This window comes from Tenrec ecaudatus, chromosome 3 (assembly GCF_050624435.1).
Source record: "Tenrec ecaudatus isolate mTenEca1 chromosome 3, mTenEca1.hap1, whole genome shotgun sequence".
Lineage (NCBI taxonomy): Eukaryota > Metazoa > Chordata > Mammalia > Afrosoricida > Tenrecidae > Tenrec > Tenrec ecaudatus.
This window is the reverse complement of record NC_134532.1, coordinates 158225636-158243293: the sequence shown is the minus strand read 5'-3', so window position 1 is coordinate 158243293 and position 17658 is coordinate 158225636. Positions and strand designations below refer to the sequence as shown.

The 17658-nt window shown below is 34.8% G+C and overlaps 1 protein-coding gene across 9 annotated transcripts in view; it reads right to left on the bottom strand.

Annotated features, from left to right (window-relative positions):
• The window catches only part of EPHA5 (EPH receptor A5), a 378384-nt gene that overhangs the window by 56429 nt on the left and 304297 nt on the right, over positions 1-17658 (bottom strand). For 4 of the 9 annotated variants that reach the window (XM_075544946.1, XM_075544947.1, XM_075544953.1 and 1 more), the window contains one exon: positions 8905-8970. The exons of the other annotated variants lie outside the window; for them this stretch is intronic. In XM_075544946.1, coding sequence (XP_075401061.1) covers positions 8905-8970 — 66 coding nt within the window. The remainder of the gene's footprint in view (positions 1-8904; positions 8971-17658) is intronic. 9 annotated transcript variants of the gene reach the window in all.

Sequence of the window (17658 nt, the reverse complement as noted above, 5' to 3'; positions counted from 1 at the left end):
TTATATTACAGAAAACATCTATTCATTTTCTTCTAGAAAACAATTGGTTTAATCTTTTAATAACAGAAATAGGCAGATGATATTATATATGGACATAATGTAAATTCATTAATTTAATCTATTTATTTAAAAAAGTAATGAGAGTTTTCATATGTAACAATAACAATGACTATATAGATAATACAGTAGAAATTAATTCATTTTTTCCATACCAGGCTAATAATTTGGGTAACACACTTTTGATCATATTAATGCTGATCTGTAAAACGAGATCCCAGATTTAATAGCTAAATTTCACTCTTTAATCTTTCCATAATATGTAAGATAATAAAAAAGTTTGTATGTAATTGACAATAAAAAGGTTAGATCTTTGGAATTAATAATTTATGATTTAATAATAAACAGAACTTTACAAATGCCCAGCACTCTTGATGGCTCAGTAACGCACAGGATCACTGAATAACTAAAGGAGGCCAATGAGGAAAAGCAAGTGGTATGGGATACTGAAAGAAGTCTCAAGTTCTGTGTGTACCACTCCTGTAGTTTACAGAAAGACAACACTGAATGCTTTTTCACCTTAATTTTAAATCATGCAATTCCTATGATCCAAAGTTCAAAATGATCAGGAGCTCCATGGAAGAAAGACTAGGCTTTCTACTCCCCCAAACATTTTAGTCTCTGCAATCCACAGGAGATAGCAATGAGTCAGCATTGACTCAATGGCAGTGAGTGAGAGGGTGCAAGAGTGGAGGCAATTGTTTTTACATTTAATATTTTCAAAAGTGTAAGTTTATGCCATGGTAGTTCAGAAATGGATGCTCTGGTGTGATTCTTCTATTATCAAGTGTGATAAAAATCTTTTGGAATACTTTAAAATATTTGCAAAAGGGGACAAACTGTAAGAACCTATAGTATAGCTAATATCTTTTTTTATGAAAAAAATGTAATTGCAATTTCACTGCCTTTGAAAACACATTGACTTATCTATCTTTCTGTGTATCTATCTGTTACAGCTTTTAGGAAAATGCTTGGTCTTATTCATGCCCACGATTTTCCAAACCTGACCACGGGCAGTTTTAATAAAAGTTCAGCTAATAGCCTCATAGAATAAAGAAGTGGGACTTATGTTAATGACGGGTAAGAATTAGGTTTTTAATATATTCAACCAATAAAGTGAGCTTTGATTTGTTTTGACAAAATTCTGCAATAAGGAGGTTAGTGAATAGTCTTTACAACGAGGCTGTGAGACTTGGCACTTTCTTATTATCATGACCTTCACATTTCCATTCATGTTCTTTCACTTATAATTTCAGATTGTGGGGAGTTTGAGCTTCTGATTCCTACTCACAGTGACCCTGTAAGAGAGAGGAGAACTGTGTCTTGTGGTTTCGCAGGCTGTGTATCTTTGCAAAAGCAGACAGACCATCTTTCTCCACTAGAGCAGCAGGTAGGTGGCTGGTGGGTATGAACCACAGATTTTCAGTTAACCAGCCAACATTTAACCTGCTGTACAATCAAGGGCGGCTTGTCAAGGGTCTTCTTCCTTTTTGCTTCTCTTCTATGACACCAAGATTGCTGTCATTTTCAGGGACTGATCTCTGTTGGTAACCTTTCCAAAGAGTAAGAGAGAAAGTCTTGCCCCTCTCTTTTCTAAGGAGCATTCTGAAACACTTCTTCCAAGATAAATTTGTTTGTTCTTTTGGCAGGCCACGGTACTTACAATGTTCTTGGCCACAACCCAAATGCATTGATTCTTCTTCAGTCTTTCAATATTCAGCTATTCAATATTCAATATTCACACGCACATGAGGTGGTTGATAATGCCACAGCTTGTGTCAGTAGTACTTCAGTTCTCAAAGTGACATCCTTGCTCTTCAACACTTCATAGAAATCTTGTACAACAAATTTGCTCAATGCAATATAATGTTTGATTTCTGGAAGGCTGCTTCTATGCTCAATGCAATATGTTATTTGATTTCTGGAAGACTGCTACTATGAGCGTTTGTTGCTCCATTTTGCATGATGTTTCTTATTGGTCTGGTTGTGAGGATTTTGGTTTTCTTTCCATTGAGTTGCAATCCATATAAAGACAGCATCTTTGTTATTCATCAGCAAGAGCTTCACATTCAGCAAACAAAGCTGTGTCATCTGCATATAACAGGTTCTGAATAAGCTTTCCTCTGATTAGGATGTTGTATTCTTCTTATAATCCGGCTTCTCTGATTACTGGCTCAGCATAGTGATTGACTAAGTATGATGATAGGATTCAGCCCTTTTACATACCTTTGCTCATCAGAAACCATGAAGTATTCCCTTGTTTTGCTCTAAATACTGGCTCTTGATTCATGTACAGGGTGCACATGAGCACAAAAGTGTTATGTGATCTCCATTATTCTTAATGTTATCCACTGGTTGTTGTGTTTTTTTAAGCCATTGTTGGATGCATTTCTGTAGTCAATAAAACACTAGTAAGCATCTTTACTGTAATCTTTGCTTTAAACCAAGATCCATCTTATGTCAGCAAAGATAGTCCATGTTCCAAATCATCTTCTTAACCCATCTTGAATTTCTAGTAGCTCTTTGTTGATGTACTACTACAGCTGTTGCAGAACAATATTTTACAAAATTTTACTTTCATGTGATATCAGTGGTACTGTTTCATAATTTTCTCTTTCTTTTGGGTAATTTTTCTTTGGAAGAGGAACAAATATGGATGTATCCTGGTCAAATGACTAGGAAACTGTTTTATAAATGTCATGGCACAGATGAGCAAGTGTACCTAATACCTCATTAGCTTTTGGAAGTATATCTATGCGTATTCCATTAATTCCAGGAGACTTGATTACCATTAATACCCTCACTGTAGCTTGAACATCTATCCTTAGTACCATAGGCTTTTATTCATATTCTGCTTGTTGAATAGGTTGAATATTGACTGATTCTATTATGGCAGAGTAATTCTGTTTCTTGCTTCCATTTTTCTCTTGAGGATTCCTGCACCATTCAGTGTTTTAACCTTAGAACATTTCAATATTGCATTTTGAGATTTGAGTTTTTTCCTATTTTTTTTCTGAATTGCATATGTACACATACTTCACCTTTGTGGTTTCCTAAATCTATGTCTTAGCACATTTTCTTATGATACTTTTAGTCTTCTCAAACTGACATTTTCCATATTCTATCCATCCCTTTATCTTTGTTGTTTCTTCCCATGTGCTTTAGCAAATCTATGATCAAGGGCAAGTTTGAGTGTCTTCTAACATCCAATTTGGTATTTTCTTGTAATTTTGATTTCTTCATATTTGATGTCCTTGCTGTCATCCCATAACTCATCAGATCTCTTGTCATTACTGTTCAGTGAATCAAATATGTGCTTTAGATCTTCTCAAAATTCAAAGGAGATATAGTCAATGTCATAGTTAGCTCTTATGGAGTCAGATCCTGGAGGCTGATACTGAATTTCTCTAATATCTCTTCTCATATGCAGTCAAGTTGATTTCCGCGTACTGTTCATGTGCATAGTTGCTGTGAAAGTAACCTATTTTCAATTAGAACTCCATCATTGCCCATGTTCATCTTATGATCTCCAGTTGTAGCACCAAGGAGGTGTTGGCTAATCCAGGTGTTTCTTGGTGGGAGACTCATTAGTCCCCTGTGCCTCTGTTGTCTTTGCAGCACAGCTGAAAGCATTGGGAGATAACTCAGTTCTATATGACCTCTTTAAGATTCTTTTCAACCTTGCATGTCCTTGTGCTTATCTTAGAATGTAGTGCTTTTAGTATTCAAGTGTTCAGACAGTGTGCCTAGTTAAGTAAAGTTTTACATAGATAAGAGGTTCAGAATGCTTTTTAGAGCGAGTGTTTTCATGTTTGTTCTGTAACCATTCCCTTGTGAGAAGAGTATAAAAACCAAGCTTTGAATATACTCGGGACTTCAGTTCATCAGACTGTTGTCCTCCCAATCCCATGCTTGTACATGTCTCTTTTTTGTCCTTGCATCCGCACGCCTCATTTCAGATGCAGCTTGATGCGGGATAGCTGGTCTAATCCCACGCAAAGGCTGTATTTTCCAACGACAATTTCTTCTGTTTCCAACGTTGGTGTTCTCAGCATAAATAAACACTCATGTACCTTGGTTGCACGTCCTCGCTTGCTTTAGTACTGGGCGCGACATTCTAGTAGCACTTAAACTAACTGGATTTCCTTGAATACACATAGATATCCTACCACTGACTATACTGGACTTCAAGATAGACCGTAAAAGGTCTTTTACTGACAATGAATGCAATACCATTCCCCTTGAATTTGTCATTCTTGGCATAGTACACAAAATGGTTTTCTGATTAAAAGTGGCCAATGCCAATTCATTTCAGTTCGCTGATGCCTGGAATGCTGGTCTTTATGCATTCCATTTCATTACTTGTGACTTCTAATTTTCCTAGGCTCATACAGTGTACCTTCCAACTTCTGATTATCAAAAAGTGTTCCAACTCCTTCTCATTTTGAGCTGGGCCCCATTAGCAAATGCAGGTTCCCAAAGTTTATTTGATCCATATCATTATGGTCGATGCTATGTAAAGAAGGTAACTCTTCCCCAGTCATATTTTGAGTACCTTTTGATTTCCAGCCTCATTCTCCTGGCATTATACCTGACAATGTTAGGCAGCTATTCATGCAGTTTTCTGTGTCTGATCGTGTTCGGCTGCTATTCATAAGGCATTCAGTGCTTAATCCCTCGGATATGAACAGCCCGCCAAGTCCTTTGCACACTCTGTTCTTTGTCTGTAAGCTCTGAAACGGGTTCACCTTGGATGACGCCGCTGGTATTTGACATAAAGGTGACATAACTTCAGTCATTCCAGTACAACAAATGGACAGACAAGTTGTCTGTCATGATTCACTAAAAAATTGTGAAACATATTTTAGAATAGTAAGACATATTTTGGTTAGTTTATCCTATTATAGTCTGCCCAAAGTACTAACTACCCTATGATTAAATTCAATGAGTAAAGACATTTCTTATTGTCTTCTTTTGTATTGTTTTGTGCATCCATATTATTGATGGCAAAGAAAAATCCATATAATAGCATCTTTCAAAACGTTGGGGGACAAATACATTTGTAAATTTTTAAGTCCTCTAAAATTTAGCTAAGATAGGAAAACATGAACAATTTCAAAGACATCAAAATCTCAGATGGAGGATAGATAAATGTCAGCATTGTGTTAAATAATAAGTGATTTACAAGTTTATATAACATCTTATATAGTGTGGCAGATGAATATGAAGTCTCCTTGTTTTCAACAAATTTATTTTAATGTAAGTTTAGTGAATTTATTTTAAAATAATTCCGTGTGGGTTATTATTGAACTTTTCAATCAGTGAACTTACATATAATATTTACTATTATTTAAATGTTCATACTTATTAAAAATAATCCTTTGAAGCAGTTCATAGTTGTATTTTACATAGTAAGGATCCAATTAAAAGTTAATATTCCATATGAATTGCAACTCTAATTTAATCTTCCTTTCACAAAGAAAAAATTAGTCTGGAATTAATACAAAATGTTGTTTCTTCTCTATGACTTAAAGCTTTCCTAAATTTATAAAGTGGAATCATAGCTCACATATTTTCATAGCAGAAATCCTATAAGGGCAAATGAAATAAACTATTTAAAGTGTGTGAAAAGTAAAATTTGCTTAAATCAGTTACCAGATATATGCAGTTAACACAGAAAAATAAAAGATACTCTCGTGAGCAATACATTGTCCTTTGGACCAAGACCATTTTGCTTGTTTTTAATCTGAATAATGTAAGAGAAACTGGAGTTCAAAAACAAAACAAACAAGTAAATCAATCATTAAATATTTTTTTAAACATTAAAAATATTATTTATCTTTTTAGAGATAACAAAATAGATAAATAGCGAACTAGCATAAGCATTTCACATCTCTATTTTCACATTACTTAATGCATTTCTTGTCAATAGAATCCCTCCAAAGAATTAGAAAATAATATGAAAACATGAAAATGAAGAAATACTTAATATATATGTGAATTTATTTAATGTAAGAAAGACTACTTTGGGACACAGTTATTAGTATATATCACGTGTGTTTGTATTTCATAAAATGATTAGCATCTCAAGGTAGATACTGATGTCAAGATATACATAATTAGCCTAAGGGATAGAGTGTCAACAACATAGGCAGGTTTCATTTAGAAATATTAAAGACATAGGTTATTTTACTGTGTAAATTTCAGTGGAAACAGAGTGAATATTTGGAGTATCATTAAATATGTGTGCACGAAGGTCACTAAAAAGTAAGCAACTAGAGTTAGAGAAAAAATTTGACAGCAAAGATAGAAATATGCAATAACTAATTTCATCTTGTAAATGAAGCACCGCATAGTTGTAAAATGTTGGCACATTATTTCCTGGTTGTAAAACTAACAGATTAAAAAATCAGTTTTGCAGAACCATAAAATAGTTGAATCAAGGAGTAGATCAATCATCTTCAAATATGATCTTTATATTCTTAGAGACCACAAACCATATGAAGACACATTTTAAAAAGTGTGTTTACTATGGGCAAATTGATTGTGTATGTTTTTTAAATTATAACAATATCATATTTGTTTATGATTTTGCTTTCATGAAACAAATACTGGATAATTTTAAGATTTTAAAATGTCTAAATTCCTTTTCTATCATTGCAACTGCATCTTCAAAAATTGATCGAGTGTTAATTAAAAGTATTTACAATCATTGAGAATGCAGTAAAATCTAACCAAGTTCATGTTTCTTAAGATTTTAATGATTCTACTAGGAAATGCTCATTCTCAGTTTTTCATATTCATGATATAAGGTAATTTTCTCCACAGTGCTTTAATCCAAGCAAATTCTATTTTTATTTGAATCCTAATAGTGACTTAAATTAGAAAATGGAAGTTCATAAAATATAGTTATGAATCATTTTAAGCTTTCATTCCACCCATAAGAGCAATTAAGATTTTAAATTTAATATTAAAATGGTAATGCATTTAAAAATAATGAAACATCCACTCATATAAATATTTCCATGAAGACTGGTAGTCATTTTACTGCATATGTAAACACCTTCTGGGCTAAATCATGACTTTTGCACACACACACACACACACACAGAAATATATATGCACAAAAAACCCCACATTCATTGCCACCTCATTTTCTAAGATGATTTTTTAAAAAAAGGTTTATGTAAACTTTTTGCAAGGTTTTGGTATCTTCTTTGGGAAATATGAATAGTCTTTCCCTAGCAGTTTTTTTCCCTCGCAGTTTCTTTTTAAAATCCATTGTAGCCATAAGTAAAATAGGACATACTTTTTTGGAAATCAAATAATTTCAATGCAGCAAAAGTTGGTTTATGTCAATGCTTTCTAAGTAAAATGTTAATAAATTATCATAGTCTCATTGAAGTATCCTGGGATTAAATCCAAAAAGGCACAACAGCCAATCTGCTTCTATCCCAAGATTTAAATTCCTTCTATTGGGTTTCAATATTAATTTAACTCTTAGAAAATTACACTTGCGACTGAAGTGTGATTCTTAATTCAAGAACCATTATTTAGGTTTTTTTCATACCATAAAAACTGTAGGACAAAGCCAATTGGTAAAGTTCTACTTTCTCTATTGCCAGATTTCATTAGCTATTTTGTTTTACACTGAAGACTCATGATTGTTAAATTATATATATCAAATAAGTTTAAAACTTTGTATCACATTAATTATAAAAATTAACTTGCTTTATAAACATATAAATTTCAAGTGATTAAGAAAAAAATCTCTGAATTATGTAAACTTGTGTTTGTTTCTCCTGCTTTAAGAAATTCTTTAACATCCATGCTCCCACTTGTTAGATGTGCATACGTGTATACCTTCATTCATGAATTTTTTTAACCAAAAAATATACTTATACAAGAAAATATGATTAAAGTGTTAAAATTCTATGAGACAATCCTCTAGTTCTGTATAATGAATCTCAGAATTTTAATCTTGGCAAATGTTGACTATAAATGAGAAATTAAACTAATATGGGACTTTAATTCTTTTAATTTAGAAATAAATTATCTGGAGTATTTCAGTTTTTATGAGGTAGCTGACATTTACTTATGAGACCCCCAACTATGCACATAGATTTTTCTGGATTTCTGTTCCAACTTAAGCCAGATACATGTTTAGCATCTGATTTGTAAATCATTAAGACTATCCCATTTATACTCCGATCTGCAAAGATGTGTCAAATTTTTACTGTGTTAGCATCAAAGTAGGAGCAATATCTGAAACAAGTATCTGAACAATAGCCAAACAAACTATTCAAATATCTGAAACAACTCAAACTTTGTAATATGCAAAACATTTAAAATTAAAGGAGGTTTTGTTTTTCCATGCTTTATATATATCCAAAATGATTATGGCAGTAGAAGATCCTATTTATGTGATGGTCATTCCAGGGTTCCAGGACCAGAGAATGAACGGTGATTTGTCCTTGGCAGAAGTGGACTCTACTTTCATGTATGATACATTTTAACTTAATGGAATAACAGAAACCATGGCATGTTAAGTGTGGAACTGATACTACAACTTTATATCTCCCTACCGAGAATGAGAACCTCTCCCAAGAACTTGTAGAGAAGTATGTACATTTAAATGATTTACTGTAACATTTTATTTGAACTAACCCACTGTGAAATCAGCTGATTCAGCTTTACGATCCGATTTCATTCTCCTGGTCAAAGTGATACAATGCAAGCAGTGCACTAACTGTTCAAACGTACACGAATGGAAAAAGAAAAGGGATGCTGACAATCATACATAGGTGGCACATCACATTGGAGTGAAAGTGGGCGGGGACCACTAACCATATTAGGCTTGGATGGGCAACAGCGCACAGGGAAGAAGCCCTCCCACAGCCACATTCGCAGCAACTGAAAAGCAAACAAGAAAGCCCAAGATAAGGACGAGATCCCACTCCCGCAAGACAGCATAAGGGACACTGATCTTAGTCAGGTGTCTGTATTGCTTTTCAATAACAAGAGTCACTAAATGCATATGATAAAGAGATTCCACAATGCCTTTCAAATTAATAAGCATTTCATGGATTTAAATACAAAATCCTTTACTGAAAATGATTACTCAATAAAAACTATATTAGGCCAATCAATTAAATTAGTTAATTAATAGAGACAAGATATATCAATAAAAAATAAGCCATTTAAATATATTTTCCTCAGTAATCTCTTACACAACTCTCATTGGAAGACACTCTAAGTAGTCCTTTAAACACATGTATTGCAGGATGGCCTGCAGAATCAGGAAGGAGGCTAGTGTCCTGCTCAGTTATTGATTTCTTATGCCAGTGCCATTATTTCTTATAGTCTACTAAACATTGTATGCTTCAATATAGTCTTCAATCAATTCTGCTATTATTAATTAATTTAAATTTTTAGATTTTAAAAATATACTCTTAAGTATATATTTGCAGAGCTATTGCTATATTTAAAAAGGAGCAAACCACTTATAATGCATGCACTTCTGGGTATTCCAAGATCGAGTTAAAATTTCTAAATATTCATTAAAATATTCAAAATATGTAAAGTAAAACAATTTAATGAAATTCTCCTTATAGATAGAAACCATGCAAACTGATGGCAGAATACAACAGGTACATGACATGGTGTTTCAAAATATTCACCATCAAGTATAATTTTATGAATAACATTTATAGTGATTTCAAGAGCATTGTGGGAATGAGTTCATTGATGATATCAAATACCATTATGCTCAGGCTTTTTTCAAAATCTCTCTATTATGCACTTAAATTAGTATATACTCAACATGAAACTTTTAATAAAAAAATAATTCTAATAAATTTGAAAATGATAAAAAAGATAGACCTCTATTCTCAAATCAAATTTTAATGAACATTTCCCCCCAAAAGTAATCAATGGCTAATTATATTTTCTTGAAGCCTGATATTATAATTTTTGGGACTTGAAAATACTTGAGGTATGGGGTGTCCCTTAAAATAGAAACCTAATTTATAATATGAATACATCAAATTTATTAATGAATTCTTCATTTTCCTTTAATGAAATTCAAAATAATTATTTTTGTAGGAATATAAGCTGTTAATTTACAGTATGATCATGATATTAAAATATTTTGAAATATTTAAAGACTATACAATATTTTGTCAACTTTTGATTTATTTCTCATCAACTTATTTACTTTGTTATTGTCTCAAACTATTGCGTGGAATTTTATATCTTTTAACTTTCTTAAGATCTTATTTCAGCACTTAAACTATGGATTGACAAAATACACATGTAGGTCTAATGCTGTCAACCACTTACTTTTGTAAAAATAGTTATATTTGAAAGGTTCTATGTGGTTATGAAGTTTTGGTGATACAATGTTTAAGTTCCTGGCCATTTACTGCAAGAGCTGCAGCAGCCCCTTCATGAAAGAACAGCCCAATGGTCTTCTCCCAGAGAGTTTACAGCATGGAACACTCAATGGGAAAGTTCTACATTGTTCAACAGGGTTGCCTTGAGTCAGAAGTCGGCTACCGTCATTCCTTACTGTCTTCATTTTGCCAGAACTGAGCCTGCATGGTCGCCAAAGCTTAGAACATTTACTATCGGACTCTATGAGAATTTCAACTTGCCACTACTATAGACTGTTACTTTCTTGAGATGAAGGATTAGTCCTTGATCATTTTTCCCCCTTCTACATACTTTTAAACACATTGATGACACAACTAGGCAGTCAATGCTTGTTATTGTGATTGGTATTATTGATAAATTTATTTGGTTAAGTGATAACTGCCTGAATATAAAGTTTGCATATATGCATTAATTTCAATCAGCACTGTTGTATCTCAATGGGTAATTATTGTTTATTGAGTGAGATAGGTCCTGGAGAACTTTTTTCCAAAAATCAGCTGATAAAAGTACTATTGATAACATTGTTCTTATCATGTTGTGCACGAGGCAGGCCTGGTATGGGGCCGAGTTAAGTGGCATGTAACAACACTGATTATAGATGAGACTACCCAATTGTTTTTTCAGTGAGAAAAAAGAAAGATACTCTTCCCTAATAAATCCAAACTTCCTTCAATCAGAAACAGTTGGTATAGTTACTAAACCCAAGTAGAATTGTGCTTAGAAATACAATGATTTAACTAAAATTGGCTAGCACCTAAGGATTTGTTTCATATTTGTTCAGTGCTATAATATTAAAAGACCTACCAATGATTTAAAAAAAATAACACTTTATCCATTCTTCTCTATTTAAAATATTAATAAGCTCTTACTTAGGAATTAATGTCCACATACACACATACACACATACATGCAATTCTGTGTCACACCAAATCCATAAGTTAAAGTAGAGGAAAATTTCATTTAACCTGGGAAATCAAGCTAACCAAAAAAACCCCTCCAACTCACTGCCATACCGTCAATTCAGATTCACAGCGACTTTGCAGCACAGGGAAGAGCTACCTCTGCTACTTTCCATAACTGTGTAAATCTTTAGGGGAGCAGAAAGACCCATCTTTTTCCTGCTGAGAAACTGGTGGTTTTGAATTGCTGACCTTGAAGAAGGCCGCCCATCATGTAACCAATATTCCACTGGGACTCCTAATAGGAAAATTCTAATTTATAATTTCAATAAAGTACATGCATGAAACACAAAACCATCTAAAGCAAAACATTTCTATTTTCTCCTGATTGACTGTTTTAGATAATTTACTTCTTTCTTGAAATTATTTCAAAATGGCATAAATAATCTAATTTGAATATGTTATCACTTTTGTGTCTCAGCAGCTATGAAACTAGTATAATAATGGATCCAATCATATGACTTCTAGTGAAAAAATTTATGAGCTTGATGCTTTTCTGATACCATATGTATACTTGATAAAAGAAACTCTAATATAACACAAAATTATTGAGTTTCTAATGATCCTATAATATCAACCAACTAAGTATTTCAATTTATAGTATAATTAAATAACTGGTTATACTCAGACCAAATTAAAAACACATATTTTAAGGGTTTAGAGATCAGCACACGCCATGCACGCATATGCCACGAAGGGAAGACAATCTGACCTTTCTGTCCTAGGAATAGCTAAAGTAAAACAGGAGGCTCCCAAATAGCTCTTTTAAAATAAATGCTAAGATTGCTCTCACAGCAATACCACAACACCAGATGGTATAAAAAAGATGTTCTCACCCTCATCAATAAAGAGAGACATGTAAGTTTGAAAGACTTACAGAGCTTGGAGATAATTTGGTAATAGAATCCACAGTGTGGTAGCACTAGCAGCCAATCTAATGGAAGGAAGCCATAGCTCAACACAGGCTGTGTCTGCACCCCTCAACCTTAGCGCCTGGATCATGTAAGTACTGCATGCAGATCTCCCTTAGCCAAGTTTGCAGTCATTTAGTCTGTTAGGGTTACAATAAAAATAAACTGCTTGTGCTTTAACAAGAGTTTTCTATTTGTCTTTCAGAAGATTAAAATATAATGGAAACTTTTCAGACCCAAGGAATATTCAAATGAAAGTATATCAACTGGGCCTTGCACAGAGTTGATCAATACATGCATGAAGTGTGTCCATGTTAGTAAGATAACCTCCCTCCTGTGGAGGTACAGCGATTAGACCCCCGGGGAGAAACTCTCCAAGATAGATCAGAGCAGCTGGGCAGCAGGCTGTGGATAAATGAGGACTTGAATTCTTAAACAAGAGATCATACACATAGATAAGAAAAGCACTAAGAGCTCAGCAGTTTGGTGAGAGGAAGGCAGGAAGAGGACTTTAATTGGAAAATCTGAATGTGACAATATTTTCATTTAACTTGTAAAATAATAAACCGAAAGAGTGCATAATTTCATCATGTAAATAAAAATAACAAAATTCAAAAGTGAGAAAACAGTGTGAGAGTAGTGCTGCTGACCAGGGCAAATGGCTCTGAAGATGGCACCGTTTCTTCTGAAAACAAGTGGCAAGGCCTATCGCGCTGTGATCAAATATCACAATGGTACGGCTAAAAAGTAAGACTTGAAGTTTGTGGTAGTCATTCATGTTATATCTAAAATTAAATCTAATCAGGGCAATGGACTTCTTATGGCTTAGTGTTATAATTGGAGCAAATTTTAACTGAAGCAAATGAGGAAATAATCGAAACTATATCACCTAGAACTATTCTGAAACATGATATTGTTAATACACATTAAGTTGCTGCAATACCCTAGGATCATACACAATACTTTAAAACTTTTAAACTTATATTATAAAAAGGTGCAAATCATTTGCATGAGGCTGATTAATTGGATTTAATATGGTCATAGATTTTACAGTAATTTAATGATCAATAAAACATTTTGCAGGAAACAAATATAAATTTATGGAGTCTACTAAGCAATGGAAATAAATAAGTTATATTAAACAACATGGCAATTAAATATGTGCAAATAAATCAAAGGATAGCAATATCTATAAAAAGAGAAATAGAAAGATGAGATTAGACAGAACTAGACACCACTTCATTGTTGCATTATATTAATTAACATTATGGGAAGTACTAGTTTGCGGATTTCAGGGGCATTTATTTATTTTTGGATTTCAGGATTTTGAGGTGCTTATCTCACTGTTTACTTTTAAATCAACACAGAATTTAACAATTTCAGTTACAGTACTTATTAGAACATACTGTACACAATCTTTTAGTTTAAAAATTCTAACAAATGTTTACAAAAAACTGGGTAAATTTTGTACTTTTATTAATACTATCAGCATCGATTGTTATTATACTTTCTATTTATATGTTAATACAAAATATTTGCATCTACGTCTTAATTCTCTTTTAGGTTTCTAAGATTTACATTTTATTTCCTGAGGAAGTGAGGCTAAATCTGGGGAAAACATTTGCAGAAACTAGAAAACTAATAAACATCAAAATATAACAGGAGGCCAATACTGCCATTCATTTCCCGTATTTCTGCCACAACAAAGGCCTACAATTCTTTAACCCTACACAATGAAGTTAAATGTAACAGTTTAGAAAAGCATCCTTCACCATCCACACACAATGTAGGACGACATTAGACCTTGTTTTGCTTAGACACCATCAACTTGGCTCCCAGAGTGACCCCGTGCATCGCAGAATGAAGCACTGCCTGCTCCTACGCCAGCCTCACAATGGTTCCGAAGCCTGAGCCCATGACAGCCACTATGTCTTGAAGGTCGGCCTCGTCTTCACTGCCCCTCCACTTGACCGCCCAAGCCCTGTGGTAATCAGGCACTGGGCTGTGATCTGCACGGTCTGTAGCTTGAAACCACCAGCAGCTGAACAGGAGGTGGACGGGGCTTTCTATTTCCGTAAAGAATTAGTCTCACGAACCCACAGGGCATCATTATGCATCAATGGCAGCAAGCTTCCACTTTACCAAACATGATGCGCTTCTTCAGGGACTGTCTCTCCTGACATGTCCAAAGTATGTCACATCAACTGTTGACATCCTTGCCTCTGAGGAGCTCTCAGGTTGGTTTATTCTTTCAGCAGTCCATAGTAATATCCATATTCTTCGCCAGCACCACCATTCAAGTGCAGAGGGTCTTCAACAGTCCTCCTCATCAAATGTCCAATTTTCACAAGCATATGATGCAATGAAGAATTCCATCTCTTGGGTCAGGCACACCTTAGTCCTCTCAGGAACATAACGGCTCATGGAGACTCTACAGACGTCTTGTGCAGCAGATGTATCAAATGCAATTTGTCTTTTGATCTCTTGACTTCTGCTATCAGAGAGCATTGATTGTGTATCCAAGCAAGTCCACTTCTGTACCATCCCACAACTGTTTTGTTTGAATCCATTGTTGAAACTTCTGGGTCAATCCATTTGGTTGAGAAATTTCCTTTTCTTCACCGGTCCACTGTTTAACCTAGGATTATGTCCTTTTCCAGGGATTGGTCATTCTTGGCAACATGTAAAAGTACGTGAGACAAAAGGCAGCTATCCTCCTTCTCAGGTGACTTCTGGCTGGACTTCCTCAAAGACAGACTTGTTTACTCTCCTGGAAGTCCGTGTTAACAGTAACTTCCAATGTTATTCACTAACACCATAATGTAAGTGAATCAATTATTCTCATGCATCCTTTGGAGACAATTTCACACGTACATGTTGTTGTAGTTGAGTGTCTTCAGTATCTTCCAAATTCCTTGTCACTGATTAGGGAATGTGTCCAGGGCAGCCTCAGTGTGTGGAAATATTTCGGCTGTAGGTATGCTTTCCATTTCTAGCCAAACGTTTTTATATGTGTTTTGTAATGCTTTCAGTGTAGCTAGGACTTTGTAGACATATTTGGGTATGATATATTTCCCTTTGGCATTTTTACTTTTTAATCTTCATATTGTTAACCTTTATTGTTATGAACTGCCCCCATCCATCAAAAAAAGAAGGAAAAAAAGAAATAAGACATTCCAAGATCTTTTATTATTTAAAAAAATGTCCTTTATAAGCAGAGACCCTGGCAGTTGGGTATTGAAATATGTACTGGAACATATACATATATTAGGAATATGTATATAGATTCTAAAGCACTTGGTTGATATATTGCTGCAGTTTACAGTGAGGGATCTAACTCTATTGTGGTCTTGACATAAATTCAGCTTCTTTTTGAGTGTTCTCTGACAGCCACTCAGCAGTGCGGGAACTACTTTGTTCTGCAGCAGAGCATATGTGCTAGCAGATTCCACCTCATCACAATTTCTGTGGGCAGGCTATGGTAGGTCAGCTTGCCTCTAAGCATTTATAGGGCAAAGTCACAAGTTGTGATGCCATGACTGTATGGTTGTCAGTCACGCCCTTGTTGGAGACAGTATACAATGGAAATAATAACTATAATAACTAAATTAACCAAAGAATCATGCAATATTTCAGAAAGAATGCCTGGATGGGAGCATAGCAGATTCCAACATGGGTGAAACAGACCATGTGAAATTCTAAAATAATGCAGGAAACCTGTTAAATCTATACTTCAATTTTATTTCAGATTGGAGACGTCCTTCTCCTAAAAGTATATGTTCAAATGATTTAGGGCCATGCAGCACAAGCCACGAATGACTGCTAAAGGCCCCCACAGGGTAATTCCGTCACTAAATCAGGTTCAAACGAAGGAAAATGGAGCTGTGCCCTTTCTCCACTCGCTATGCTGCATTTCCCAGAAGTCCTTGCTGGACATTCCATTGGGAATCTTGAGACTCCAACGTGGTCCAACTGTGGGCTCACGCCTATATCAGAGGGGGCGGTGAATAGCGTTCGAGAGGTGAGCACAGAGAGTCAGAGTGCAGAAATAATTTTCCGGAGCACCTGCTGATAAACAGTCTGGGCGCTTTGATGCGAGCGCCAGCTGCTCCCTCATAACTGTGTGAGAACACATGGTTCCTTTCCCATTTTCAGCTCCTAACCTCACTCCCTCCCCTCCTCTAACACCCTCATGTCACCCCGAAATGAAAAAGAGTAGAAGTCTTCATGTGGAGCTCTGGTACCTGAAACCTTTCTTCCTTTCGTCCTTTATTCATCATAGCTTATCACCAGACTAAAATACAAGTTTTGCGATGCATACTTACCAATGCATAACACTAAAAGTATCTATTGTCAAGTGGCATCAATTCAGTTCCAATTCACATTGCCCCTATACACAACAGAAGGAAACACTTTCCTTTTTGCCGTCCTTCCTCGCAATTGGTGCTGGGTTGGAACTCAATGTTACAGCCACTGTGCCATTCCACTTCACTAAGTCGCCCTTAAACTTAAAGTCATTCTATTCCATTGGAAATACATGAGATGCATCCAATAACAATAGTACTTTCTCACTTCATGTGTGTTTGAAACAAGGATTGAATTTGCAGCTGATCATGCCTGCCATGTCCGCCATGTGGGTTTGGAGTCCTGGTGATCATAGGTCGGGCTGAGGGGCAGCAATCAGATCATCTCAGCTCTCCTGCAAGGAGAAGCTGGTGGGTTTGAACCACTGATCTTGTGCTTAGCAGTCTAACCATTTGCCTGAAAGCACCAAGGGAGTGTCTATAAATAACTATGGTAAATTTTAAAATAAGTATACATAGCTCAAAGATTCCCAAAATGTAAACAAAATCCAAAATTCATTCAAATCATGCTTTTCTTAGGCAACTTTATCTTATTTTATGGACAAGTAAAAAAAAAAAGTCCAATGACAAAAACAAGCTGGGACCAGAAACTTTTTTTCTTATTCAGAAAATAACTAGCACGTTCTGCAATATCAAATTAGCAAACTGAGAAAAATAAAAACAGAAAACAGGCTATGCAATATAATTAGATTGCACTTTAATTTTACTCCCACATTGTATTTCAATGCCAATTCACTGAATGTTAATGACTTTAATGTGCTAGGAATAAAACATTTTCACAAATGGTAGAGAAAGCAAAGAAATTGGTCAATTCAGCTACTGTCATTGAGTCAAGCCTGACTCTAGGTGAGCCTCTAAGACAGAATGGAGTGGTTCCTGTGTGTTCCTGGGGTGAAATCTTTGTAACAGCAGTCCTCGTTGTCCTCAAACACA